At 60.3% G+C, this 12,988-nt stretch overlaps 1 protein-coding gene across 4 annotated transcripts; it reads left to right on the top strand.

The window, feature by feature from the left end:
- Positions 1-1,201: 1,201 nt before the first annotated feature.
- On the top strand, positions 1,202-11,115 carry ANO8 (anoctamin 8). Of its 4 annotated transcripts, none has more exons than XM_053910375.1 (18): positions 1,202-1,817; positions 2,567-2,677; positions 2,788-2,920; positions 3,101-3,239; positions 3,337-3,433; positions 4,090-4,206; positions 4,293-4,420; positions 4,518-4,679; positions 4,991-5,143; positions 5,258-5,384; positions 5,492-5,547; positions 5,628-5,702; positions 6,486-7,292; positions 7,512-7,703; positions 7,824-7,955; positions 8,043-8,153; positions 8,956-9,652; positions 10,473-11,115. In XM_053910375.1, exons 1-18 carry the CDS (start codon positions 1,712-1,714, stop codon positions 10,826-10,828), a joined length of 3,699 nt encoding a protein of 1,232 aa, XP_053766350.1. In that variant the 5' UTR covers positions 1,202-1,711; the 3' UTR covers positions 10,829-11,115. The 4 variants fall into 4 exon arrangements, with proteins under 4 accessions (XP_053766350.1, XP_053766351.1, XP_053766349.1 ...); XM_053910376.1 differs by having other exon boundaries at positions 1,202-1,853; positions 8,956-9,448; XM_053910374.1 differs by having other exon boundaries at positions 1,202-1,853.
- The last annotated feature ends 1,873 nt before the right edge of the window (positions 11,116-12,988 follow it).

The raw sequence follows: 12,988 nt of genomic DNA, 5'->3' as shown, positions 1-12,988 counted from the left end.
AGGAGAGCGCAGGAGCGTGCAAGAATAAAGAGCTGATGGTGGAATCCCTGGACTGGAGGGGCGGGGTCTCGGGGACTCTTTCGCATGGCTAATTCTCTGGTTCTTGGACAGAGCGGGCGGGCAGTGCACCTGCATTTCGGGCAGAATCAATCGGACAAGCTAGAGTTCTCGTTATTCCCACGCCCAGCCCAACTCAATTTTTAAAATTGTAAAAGAGTGACGAACAATGATATTCGCTGTCTCCGAGTTGCTCCATCTGTCACAAGTGTACATCAAGCGCCTACTATGTGCATTCTGAGAATCAGACCGGACGCCTGCCCTCCTTGGGCTCTAAGGCAGGAGGCAACTGAGGATGGGCAGGAGTATGGGTGCCAGACAAAATACAGGACCCAGTGAAGTGTGAATTTCAGATAAACCATAAATAACACATTGTGTCCAATGTAATATTTGGGGCGTACGAAAAATGTATTCGTTTATCTGAAATTCACTTGTAAAAAATAATATCAACTGAGTGACATTAGAGTGGAAAACAGAAAGAAAAACAAACAACAAACAAAAATAAATAAAAGTTAAAACTAAAACCAACAAACAACAACAGAAAAAAGATAAAATGGAACAGAAACTGTCATCCCAGGGAAACTACCTGGCGTGTCTAATACCTCAAACCTTTGGAATGTTAAAACAGGGCAAAACCACCTTTGGACCGGGTCTAAGCAGACTCGTTTCCAAAGGCCTGTTTACAAAGACAACAATAAGGGTATTATAATTAGTAGTCTGAAATTTTAAAACATGACTTAGAGTTAGCACCACTATGTTATGTCATCTGCACCCACAGAAATGCCTTCCTGCCGTTGACATCGCTGTTCCCCTTCCCTTTCTCATACATACCCATTGCCTTCGTCTCCTCATCAGAACACGATCTGGGCTTCTGCCCCAATCACTCCATCCCAAATAGCTGTTTCATTGATCTCAAATAAATGCTCTTTGCTTCTCACTTTGGAAGGCCTTATTTTTTAGGTTAACATATCTAACTGGGAGGACTGTACTTCTATATGCTAAACGGGCAACTCTATCCGGTCCTCTCTGAGGTTATATCCTGATGGATGTAGGATGCAGGGAGAGGGTGAAGGGTGTTTGTGCAGGGTCCTAGGGCATGGGCTAAGGCCCTGAGACAGGACCTGCTATAATTACTCACATTCCTGCTGTGGTAGTTGAAGTTATTGTTACCCGGAATCTCCCCAGACCAGGCCTCCCTCGCTCAACGTCCTGTTGCAGTCAAATCACGCCCATCTCAGATTCCAACCGAGCCTTTTCAGATGGGGAGACTCAGGCGGAGAATCCAGGGCAGGCGGAGACGAGACCCAGAAATCTAGCGCGGGCGGGGACAAGGAAGACAGTGCACCTTCAGTGCGGGCGGAAACGAGCACCAGAGAATGAGGTGGGCGGGCGAGAAAGAAACCCAGAAAACAACTAGGGCGGAGTCGAGGACCCAAGAGCGACGTGAGCGGGGCCAGAGCCGGAGACTCAAGGTTCGGCGCGGGCGGGGACGAGAAGCAACGCTTGGGCACCAGGGGACGGCGGGCGGCGCGGGCGGGCGCGGCCTTTGTCTCCTCCTCCAGCGCGCTCAGCGGCTGCACTGGCCCCATGCGCCCGCGGCCCCCTGGCGCCCCAGCCGCCTTAAGCCCCTAATCTGCCCTACCCTGACCTCGTCATGGCCGAAGCTACCTCCGGCTCTGGGGGCACGTCCCTAGAGGGCGATCGCGGCAAGAGGCCCCCACCAGAGGGCGAGCCTGCAGCCCCGGCGTCCGGAGTTCTGGGTAGGTGTGCGGCGGCTGGATCAGTCAGTGTTGCAGGTGACTGGGGTGCGCGCGGTGGCTGCACGGGGAGGGGAATTGGGGTCATCTGTCTCCGACCTGGAGTCCAGTCGAGGAGCCTGTCTCCTCCTGGCACTGCGGCTGCAGCTAGGCGGGCGCGGCCAGGACGTTGCAGCGGGAGGGGGGGTCCCAGCGATGAGGCACGGACACGCCCCTCCAGACTAGAGGCAGAGCCCCGTCACGCTTTGGGCTACCCGATCGCTGCTGGGCAGGGATGCGCTTGAGAGTTCCTCTCCCCAAAGGGTATAGAGTCATACAGTTCTGGGTTCGAACCCAAGCTCTGCAGTGTGACCTTGGCCGCGTGACTTAAATACTTTGGACCTCAGTTTCCCCACCCGTAAAATGGGGGTAAGAACCACACCCAGCAGTGAGGACTCGCTGACAAAACATGGTGAAGCGCGCAGGGCTGCGAGTGAGTGCCCTATCGATTGTGGTTTTGGAGGCGGAGCTGGGCCTCAAGAATGAGTAAGATTTGTAAGGCAGGGTCTGGGGGAATGGCATTCCTGGAAGAGGGCGCGCTGGTACAAGGACTTGAAGGCAAGGAAATGAGCCAAGGCCAGAGCTCCAAGGGCCTTGAAAGCCAGGCTGAGTGCCCAGGAGCCCTGGCGAGTGTGTGAGCTGGGGTTAAGGGCTGGAAGCCAGGCTCCCGGTCCTGTAGTGGCCTGACCCCGGCTTGGCCGGCCTGCCCCCAGATAAGCTTTTTGGGAAGCGGCTCCTGCAAGCAGGTCGATACCTGGTGTCCCACAAGGCGTGGATGAAGACTGTGCCCACGGAGAACTGCGATGTGCTGATGACCTTCCCAGGTACCTGTGCCCACCTGCCCAGTGCCCAGATGGGTCTCCCCTAAGTGGGAGTCTGTAAGAGGCCTCGGACCCTTCTGGCGAGAGCCATCAGTCCCTGCGCCCCTTGGCAGATACGACAGATGACCACACACTGCTGTGGCTGCTGAACCACATCCGTGTGGGGATCCCCGAACTCATAGTGCAAGTCCGCCACCACCGCCACACGCGTGCCTACGCCTTCTTCGTCACCGCCACGTATGAGAGGCGAGTCCCTGCCCCTGGCCTCTCGCTGACCCTGCCACCCAGCTCCCCGCCCTTCCAAGCACCAGCTACAAGGTCCAGCCACTCTGTGTTTGAGTCAGGTGGCCAGCAGGTGCACCATCCCTAGCTCTAGGATGGTGAGCCAGGGCCTCCCCATAATCTACCTCCCCTGCCCTCCTGCAGCCTACTCCGAGGGGCTGACGAGCTGGGTCTGCGTAAAGCAGTGAAAGCCGAGTTTGGTGGGGGTACCCGCAGCTTCTCCTGCGAGGAGGACTTTATCTACGAGAATGTGGAAAGTGAGCTACACTTCTTCACCTCCCAGGTGCTCAGTCTCTGCCCCCAGCGCACATCCCGCGCATACCTAGTCCTTCCCTAGTCTGCAGGCGTTACTCGCTGTGCTCACGCCCTGTCTCTTGCAGGAGCGCCAGAGCATCATCCGCTTCTGGCTTCAGAACCTGCGTGCCAAGCAGGGTGAGGCGCTGCATAACGTGCGTTTCTTGGAGGACCAGCCAATCAGTGAGTGAGGCGGGGCCAGCCCTGCACGTGTGGGGAGTTGGGTGGGTTTCTTAGAGGAAAACCTATCAGGGCAGGAGGGCGGGGCCTAGATACAACAATTGAGTTAGTGAAGAATTGGGTGGAGCCTGGAGCCAGTTTAAATCAATGAGCTGGAGGGGAGGGGCATTGACCTTAGCAAAGGGTGCGCTAGTCCAGGAGGCAGGTCCACGAAAACTTTTTCTGAGTCTTGGATAAGGAAGGGGCAGGACCATGGACAGCATTTTTTGTATATTGTGCTGTTGTGCGGCCCTGGGCCTCAGTTTCCCTTTCTGGTAACCAGCCGCTGCAAGTTCACCCTCTGATGCCATCTTTGCACCATTCCTCAGATACTCAGAGCGGTGAGCTGAGGCCAATGGCTTTCTTTAAGAACATGGTTGCCCACTGGGACCCCGCCCTTCTAGGTTTCCTGCATCCTTTCCCGCCTGTGCCTGTGACTGCACCTCCCAAATTCTGAAGGAGAACCAGATAGTCCACCCACCCAGAACTCCTCCCCTGGGAAGAGCCTCTGCAGGTTTAAGAGCAGGCAAAAAGTTGTGCCTTGGGTTTCAGCCAAGGAAGTGTGTCCAGGCCAGGAAGAGGCAGAGGGGCCAGGGTCACCCATTCTTGTCCCCCAACAGTCCCTGAGCTGGCAGCCCGTGGGATCATCCAGCAAGTTTTTCCAATCCACGAGCAGCGCATTCTGAACCGCCTCATGAAGTCATGGGTACAGGCTGTGTGTGAAAACCAGCCTCTAGGTGTGGCCTGGGCCAGGGGGTGTGCAGGGGTCCCACGAGGAGGGCAGGGCTGACTGGGAACCCCTTCCCACCACCCACCCCTGCAGATGAGATCTGCGACTATTTTGGTGTGAAGATTGCCATGTACTTTGCCTGGTTGGGCTTCTACACGTCGGCGATGGTGTACCCGGCCGTCTTCGGCTCTGTCCTGTACACATTCACAGAAACTGATCAGGTGCTGGGCGTGGGCTGGGCATGGGCTGGGGCACCTTAGTCACCCTCCCCCCTGGCCTGGCCTGAACAACAGCTGAACCTTCCTTTGCCACCCCCAGACAAGCCAGGATGTATCCTGCGTGGTCTTCGCCCTGTTCAATGTGGTTTGGTCAACACTGTTCTTGGAGGAGTGGAAGCGGAGGGGGGCGGAGCTGGCCTACAAGTGGGGGACTCTGGACTCGCCAGGGGAAGCCATGGAGGAGCCACGGCCCCAGTTCAGGGTCAGTCAGAGGCTGCTGAGTCCAAGAACTCCAAGAATGGGGGTTAGAGGCAGGGAGCACTGGAGGAGCAGGCAAGAGGCATGAAACCCAGCTGTAGCATCAAAAAGGCTGTGCGAAGTGTGGAGGCCCTGTGTGCTCAGAGGCGGAGGGTGGGAAATTGGAATTGAGAGACTGGGAAGGGTGTACCAGGTGGGGGCACTGGGAAAGCAAAGTCACAGTGGAGGGAAATTGACTTCAGCAGATTAATAGGGGTGGGGGGACACGGGTAGCCCCTCTGCCTCAAGCTGGGCCTAGCCCCTGCCCTCCACCAGGGCGTGCGACGCATCAGCCCAGTGACAAGGGCCGAGGAGTTCTACTATCCACCCTGGAAGAGGCTGCTCTTCCAGCTCTTTGTGAGTGTTCCCTTGTGTCTCACCTGCCTGGCCTGCGTATTCCTGCTCATGCTCGGCTGCTTCCAGCTGCAGGTGATCTCTGGCCCCCAGCCCTGGCCCCGGCCCAGACCTGGTGACCACCTGCCCAGGTCCAGCCTGAGTTGAGCCCATTGGCCAGGGTGACCTGTGAACCTCCTGCCCCTGCAGGAGCTGGTGCTGAGTGTGAAGGGGCTGCCCCGCCTTGCTCGGTTCCTGCCCAAGGTTGTGCTGGCCCTGCTGGTTAGCATAAGCGCTGAGGGCTACAAGAAGCTTGCCATATGGCTCAACGACATGGGTATGCCCTTTGAGGGGAGGTCCCTGCTGCCAAGCCCCTGGGGGGGAGGTCCCTAATGCCCACAGGAAGTCCAAGCCACCCCCCTCACTCGCCTGCTTGGCCCCCAGAGAATTACCGGCTAGAGAGCGCCTATGAGAAGCACCTCATCATCAAGGTGGTTCTGGTGAGTAGCAGCCAGCAGGTGGGCATAGCAGGACTCCTGTGGACGGGGCGGCAGGGTGACCACCTGCCTGCTTCCCACAGTTCCAGTTTGTCAATTCCTACCTGAGCCTCTTCTACATTGGCTTCTACCTCAAGGACATGGAGCGCCTAAAAGAGGTGAGACCATGGCCCAAGGCAGTGTGCCCGCCTTCCCATGGTGGCCAGCAGGGATGGGGGGTGAGGGGGCCAGGCCTGGCCCAAGGGGTCCACAGGCTTTCCAGCCCCTCCCCCCTCCTCCATCCTTTTCTCCTCTCTGTCCGTCCGTCCATCCGTGTGTCCTCTCTGCCTGTCACCCCCCCATCTGTCTGTCCACCTGTCCTCGGTCCCTTCACAGCTCCTGCTCGTCCTGTCCCTGTCCCAGAGCCTCGAGCGGCAGCTGCGGGCAGTGCTGGCCCCGCTCGTGGCCCTGCGGTTCCACCTGCTCCTCCTCTCCCTCCGGGGCCTCCTGTGCCTGGCCTGGGCCAAAGTATGGGCAGGTGGCGAGCCCAAGGGGCCTCGCTGGGGCGGGCAGTGTGGCTGTGCTGGGGGTCTCACAACAAGCTAAGGGTGCCTGCTATGAGGGGATGGGGCTCCACTGGTGGGGAGCAGATGGCAGGGGCCCCTGAAGGCCCTGGGTGCTGGCTGAGCTCCCAGGTGGCACTATAAGCAGGGTGGCCTCAAGCCTCCAGCAAGGTTGGCTAGGAGCACTGTGGCTGGTGGCAGGTGAACACGGTGGAAGCTACAGAGGCTGGGGACTCTGTCCAGGGTCATCTGAAAGGGTGGAGTTAGGAACTGGGCTCAGAGAGTGTGTCTGGAAATGTGCCCTGGGAGGGCGGGGGCCCCATCCCACTAGCCTGTCCTGGTTCCCAGGGCCCTGCCTATTGCCCATGTGGCCCCTCTTCTCTCTCTTCCTGCGCCCAGATGCTGGCTACTCTGCTGATCACCCGCCAGTTTCTCCAGAATGTGCGTGAGGTCCTGCAGCCACACCTGTACCGGCGGCTGGGCCGAGGCGAGCTCAGCCTGCGGGCCGCCTGGGAGCTGGCCAGGGCCCTGCTTGGCCTGCTCAGCCTTCGGCGCCCTGCACCCTACCATCTTGAACCCCAGGCTGAAGAGGGTGGTGGCAGTGGGGGCGGAGGGGGCCGCAGGTGTCTCAGCGGGGGCTGCGGGGCACCTGAGGAAGAGGAAGAGGCCACAGTGGAACAGCGACCCACGGGGGAAGGTGGGGAGGTGGGGAATGGGTTGAGAGGGGACAAGGAGGAGGAGGAGGACGAGGAGGAGGAGGATGAGGAGGAGGAGGACGAGGAAGAGGTCGAGGAGGGTGGCCTTCTGGACTGTGGGCTCCGTCTAAAGAAGGTCAGCTTTGCTGAGCGGGCAGTCGGGCGACATCGGCCCGGCCCGAGCCCAGAGGCCCTCCTGGAGGAGGGAAGCCCCACGATGGTGGAGAAGGGGCTGGAGCCAGGCGTGTTCACACTAGTTGAGGAGGACGATGAGACGGAGGGGGCTCCTGGTAGCCCTGAGCGGGAGCCCCCAGCTGTCCTGCTCCGCCGGGCTAGGGGCGAGGGCCGTGACCAGGGGCCAGACGGGGGCCCGGAGCCAGAGACTAGCTCAGGTGACTTGGCCCGGAGGCAGCGGCAGCAGAATCGGTCCTCGTGGATCGACCCGCCTGAGGAGGAGCACTCACCCCAGCTCACCCAGGCTGAGCTTGAGAGCTGTATGAAGAAGTACGAGGTAAGGCAGGTGCCTGAGGGTGGAGGCAGTGCCCAAGAAGGGCGGGTGCACACTGTGGTGGTGGAGGTGCCGGAAAATAATGGGGCCCTTGATGTAGTCGGGACCCTCCAAAGAGGGAGGCTCAGAGCCCATGCGGGATAATCTAAGGGAGGCGGGCTTGGCAGAGAAAGGCAGTCTAAGGGAGGAGGTGTCCTGGTCTAAGCAGGTGCCCGCCCGCAGGACACGCTCCAGGACTACCAGGAGATGTTCGTGCAGTTTGGCTACGTCGTGCTCTTCTCGTCTGCCTTCCCTCTGGCTGCACTGTGCGCCCTGGTCAACAACCTCATCGAGATCCGCAGTGACGCCCTCAAGCTGTGCACGGGGCTGCAGCGGCCCTTTGGACAGCGGGTCGAGAGCATCGGCCAGTGGCAGGTGTGGGAGGGCCAGAGGCTCCAAACTGAGGCGCACAGGGAGACGGGGTATACCAGAAAGGAATGCAAGGCCTGTAGAGGAGGGCTGACACTGCCTGAGCCCTGCCATGTCCCCCTGCAGAAGGTGATGGAGGCCATGGGTGTCCTGGCAATCGTCGTCAACTGCTATCTCATCGGCCAGTGTGGGCAGCTACAGCGCCTCTTCCCCTGGCTCAGTCCCGAGGCGGCCATCGTGTCTGTGGTGGTGCTCGAGGTGGGGCTGGTGGCTAGGCGAGGGAGCTGGGTGGCTGGTGAGCTTCCCCAAGCCTGCAGCCTCCAACCTCCTCCTTTGTCGCCTCAGCACTTCGCTCTGCTTCTCAAGTACCTCATCCACGTGGCCATCCCTGACATCCCAGGGTGGGTGGCTGAGGAGATGGCCAAGCTTGAGTACCAGCGCCGGGAGGCCTTCAAGGTACTCGGGATGGGGCTGGGCTCTTTTTACCCGTTCTGCTCAGTGGGCCGTCTCTGCCTGGCTTGCAGCCATGGCCGTAGCAGGAGGGCAGGTGTGCAAAGCGTGGTATAATGTTTAGTGCCCCAAACAGACCTGGTCCCTTCTGGAATCATGGGGCCACCAAGCACCAAGCTGGCACTCTGAACATTCCGTCACCACCAGCTTGTCCAGCGGCATCCCATTCAGGGTCAGGGACACAGCTGATGCTTCCTAGAAGCCCAGCCTCTGCTGCATTCCTCAGAAAGCTTCAGAGGGGGTCCGTAAGCTCTCAGGCACCAGTCCTTGGTGATCGCCATGGTGATGGCGGGGTCCTGTGTCCGTGCTGCTCATGTGGCCCTGCACAGCGGGGGCTACACACACTTGCATTGGCATTGACAGAGCCACACGTGGCAACTGGACTGGCCGGTGTGGACTCTGGTCTGTGCCAGCCATGGCTCTGTCACTTGCCGCTTTTCCAGAAAGCAGAGGACCACTGAGGCCCAATATTTGTTTATATTCCCCCAGTAAGATGGTGTCTGGCACGTGGCTGGGGACAGTTAGTGGCCAGTAAATGTTCTCTTGTCAATTCTCAAAGTATTGGTGTGAGTCTAGGGATGCGTTTGGTACCCAGTAAGTGTTTAGATTTCTCCTCACCTCCACAGAGCCCTAGGGTGGGTCAAGAGATGGAGTGAGCCCCCAGTAAGTGTTTGGATCTTTCCCCACTTCTCAATGAGTTCAAACACCCTCTCTTCCCAGTCCCCCTAATGACTTGCTCTGCCCACAGAGACACGAGCGCCAGGCCCAGCACCATTACCAGCAGCAGCAGCGGCGGCGGCGGGAGGAGGAGGAGCGCCAGCGCCACGCAGAGCACCACGCCCGGCGAGAGCGTGACACCAGCGGCCGGGAGGAGGCCCGGGCTGAGGGTGCGGGGCAGGACCCTGCTGCCCCTGAGAAGGCCTCAGCCAAGGCCAAGGGCAGTGGGGTGGGCAGCCACGGTTCAGAGCGACCCAAGCGCCCAGGGTCCCTGCTGGCACCCAACAACGTCATGAAGCTGAAGCAGATCATCCCGCTGCAGGGCAAGTTTTTGTCATCAGGGGCTGCGTCCTCCTCGATGGCAGGCACGGGGCCTGGCCCCACCACGCGGCCAACCCCTGCCCAGTCGCCCACAGGCAATGATACCCGCCTGCCAGCCTTCCTCAGCTTCAAGTTCCTCAAGTCACCCGAGACTCGGCGGGATCCTGAGCGCAGCCACTCGCCACCCAAGGCCTTCCACGCTGGCAAGCTCTTCCCCTTTGGTGGTGGGGCCCGGGCTGAGGCCGGGGCCAATGGGGTGGGCGGGCAGATCCGACTGGACGGGACCCCTGGCGGTGGCAGTGGCAGTGGCGGTGGCAGCGGCGGCGGCCGGGCCCAGCGCAGTGGGCAGGTGGACGAGGCTGCGGCTGAGGAGCCAGACGCCCTCCGGCCTGAAGAGGAAGGCTCAGGTCACAAGCTTTAACTCGGGGGTGGGGACTCTGGGCTGGGATTTGGGTGTATGGTGGGCTAGCCAGGTCTGGGGAGAGGGGCTGAAAGGGGACAGAGGAGGTTCCATCTCTGATACTGGTTGGGGACCTGGATCTATGTTACCTGAAACCTCTCAAAGCCTGCTCAGTCTCTCTGGGACCCCTGAGTGCCTGGAGCCCTGTGCCTGACCCTCCTCACCCCAGGGAGGGATGCCAAAGTCCCCCATCCCGTTGCCCTCCCAGGGCACCTGGCCCACCAAGCTCCATGCCAGAAGTGAGGGAGGCCCCTTCACCACCTGGCCCAGCCTCTCCTTCCCCCATGAGACTCCATACCCAGCTTACTCTGGGGGGACTGGAACCCCCCAGGCCTCTATGCAAGTTCCCAAACTGAAGCCCAGTGTTTGAGGACGACTTCCTGGAAGGGGGGCTGGGGCTGCCCAATCAGGGAGCTCGGCCAGCTTGGCCACAGGCTGCACCCACAGGCCTCACCCCTGGCCTCTCCCACCTAACTTGTACCACCCCCAGCCAGGGGTCCAGCAGCCTATTACCAGGGAGCCCGAGAGGTGGAAGTTGCAGGACCAGGGACTTAGGTCTGAAGTCAGAGGGAGTTTTTCAGACTGGCCTCTCCCCAGAGGGGGAAAAATGCAGTGCTGCAGGTGGGGGGCGGGGGTGTACCCCAAAACTGATCAGAAGCAATAAGGCCCTGATGTGCCTGAAGCTGGGGAGGGAGTGCAGACAGGGTCCCCAGTTGGGTCTGGTAGCAGGGCGGCATCCTCCGGAACGGCCCCTCTCACCTCCGCAGGGACAGCGCTGGCCCCCTTGGGCACCCCAGCCCTCGGCACCCGCGGCAGCCGGAGCCCCGCACCATCAACACCAACGCCGCTGCCCGGGCCCCCGACACCACCCGCCGGCTGCTGGCAGTGGGACGGGCCTTGGGGCTGTGGGGGTGAAGGCACCACCCCCCGCCAGGCCCCTGCCACCAACACAGAGTGCCCACCCTGTGCCCTGGCTGGGCCCCTGCCTGCCCCCCAGCCCCTGCCAGGGGACACCAGCTTCTACAGCCTTGCACCTCTGCCTCTGCCGCCATCTTCTGCTTCCCCAGCGGCCTCTCCCAGCCCCAGCCCCCAGGCTGTGTGCTGGCCCAGTGGCTGGCACTAGCTCTGCCACGTGCCCTGCCTTCCTGTCCTCATGCAGCAGTCACCAATGGCGGCCACCACCCAGAAAACACGCTTTGGGCCCCAGGCCCCCAGTATTGGCCTCCCCTTCTTGGGGTGAGGGCCCAGCCCCCCTATCTGCCGTTTTCCTTTTGGCTAGGATGGGGGATATGAACCTCCCCCCAAAACAACAGAAAACACAGAACAGGCAGTTATTTATTTGTTTTTAATTTATTTTGTCATATTTTTGTAAAACGGCAGAAATGCAATAAAAAGAATATTTCAACAGTGCCCAAGGACAGAGCAATGGAAACAAGGTTCGGGGGCCCAGTAACTTGAGGCTGACACTGGCCCCTGGGACCTGGTGAGCCTGAGGTGGGTGTCCTCCTACTTGCAGCCTTGGTGCCTCCGCCTAAGAACTGGGTCTGGAGGCCACACGGGAAACTCCAGACTGTACCACCTCCGAAATGGCCCAGATTTGGGGGCCAACTCCAGGCCCAAGGCCCCTGGGAGGAGCTACTGAGCCTCAAGCCCGCTGTGTCTTCAGCTTCCTAAACAAAGGAAGAAATCTCAAAGTACTGAAAAAAGACTCAGGAGTTTGGGTGCCAGGCCTGGGCCCTGAGTTAGCTGCAGCCCTGCAGGGTGATGGGTGACACTGCCTCCTCTCAGCCACACTTCCTGGCACACCTGCTACCCGAACTGCCATCTGAGGAGCCAGAGGCAGTGGGGAGGACTTGGGGGATGAAAGTCAGAAGGCACCTTGCGCCCGAGTTGAAATGTTGAGGGGATGTTGCATTTCAGAGGTCCCTGGACAGCGTGGAATGGGGGGTGGCTGTCTGACCCGAGTAGCTGGGGTTTCCCTGTGTGATCAGGGACAGATGGGGCCTCTCTCCACACCCAAAGTCTTGGAGCCTGAACGGGCCCCACCCCAGGCCTTGGGGAGCCAGAGTGAGGAAGGGGAACTGTGGAAGGCCCTGAAAGAGAAATTGGGGTTCACTGGAGGCAGGAGAGCAGCCTGTGCAAAGGCACAGAGGTGTGGGAAGGCAGAGTTTGGTGTTTGGGGGAGCAGAGTAATGGGGGCCCTAAAGGCAGGAGTGGGCAGAGGCCAGCTGAGGGCCTGCACCCAAGAGACCACAGAAATGTCTGGGTGGGGCATGGCCATGGGCCCCCCGCCACAAATGGCACTGGCATGATGCGAAGGGGAACCAGGGCCAAGGAGGCAAGGGTGCAGGTGCCACCTGCTCCTGCCCATGGCCCAGAGCCCACGGCTCTGTCCCACCAGCTTCTCAGACACTAACAATCAGCAATGCCATGTGCCTGTCCAGGGTCGGCCCAGCCGCTGGGAATGGGATCCTAGTGGGTCAAAGAGCCTCTGGGGACTCGGCCATGTGTGCACAACCGCCGGCGAGCTTGCACTTCCCCAGCCCCTGCCTTGTGACCACAGGAACCCAACACAGAACCCATGGTATGGACACCGCCCAGAGTTGGGAAGCATAACCCCTTGGCCTCACAACACAACTGGGTGGCCTGCCCTGGAATCTGCCACCCAGGGTAGTGCTAGGCAGCCCAGACCCAAGCAGTCTGTCTCAGGAAGGACCCTCCATGAAGATAACCTGGAGCAGACACCCCCTCCAGCTCCATGACCCAGCCCCTCACCACCCCCTAATACTGCAGTCCCTATCCAGGGCTGGTGGGGGAAGCAGCAGCCTCCCCCCCCCCCCCCCCGCCCCACCACCTTGCCCTGGGCCCAGTGCTCAGGGCCTCAAACCTTCTGCCTGGAGCCTGAAAGCCCCCTTCACTCCACTGCACTCCATGTGTCTTCTTCTGGAACCAGGGGCTGTCTCCACAGTGGCTGGTGGGCGTGCCACGCTGCTTGTCAATGTCCTGGGTGTGGGGTCCACCACTGCTCTGTTCTTGGTGGTGTGGACGATCTCTTGGGGGTGTCTTGATCATCAGGGACACTTGACAGGTGAAGCAGAAGGGCGGGTCCAGGCAGGGCATGGCTCTGAGTAAGACAGCTGCAGCAGGCCCACAGGGAAGTCCAGCTGGTCCCTGGGCCCCAGCTCATGGAGGCCCCTCTTGGCTCCTCTTGGTGATGATGAGACAACTCTCAGTGGCTTGGTCCTCTGGGGCCGAGGCACGTGGAGCAAAGACGCGAGAGCAA

The sequence above is a fragment of the Desmodus rotundus genome, chromosome 9 (genome assembly GCF_022682495.2).
Source record: "Desmodus rotundus isolate HL8 chromosome 9, HLdesRot8A.1, whole genome shotgun sequence".
NCBI classification, from domain to species: domain Eukaryota; kingdom Metazoa; phylum Chordata; class Mammalia; order Chiroptera; family Phyllostomidae; genus Desmodus; species Desmodus rotundus.
This window is presented reverse-complemented; position numbering and strand designations above follow the sequence as displayed.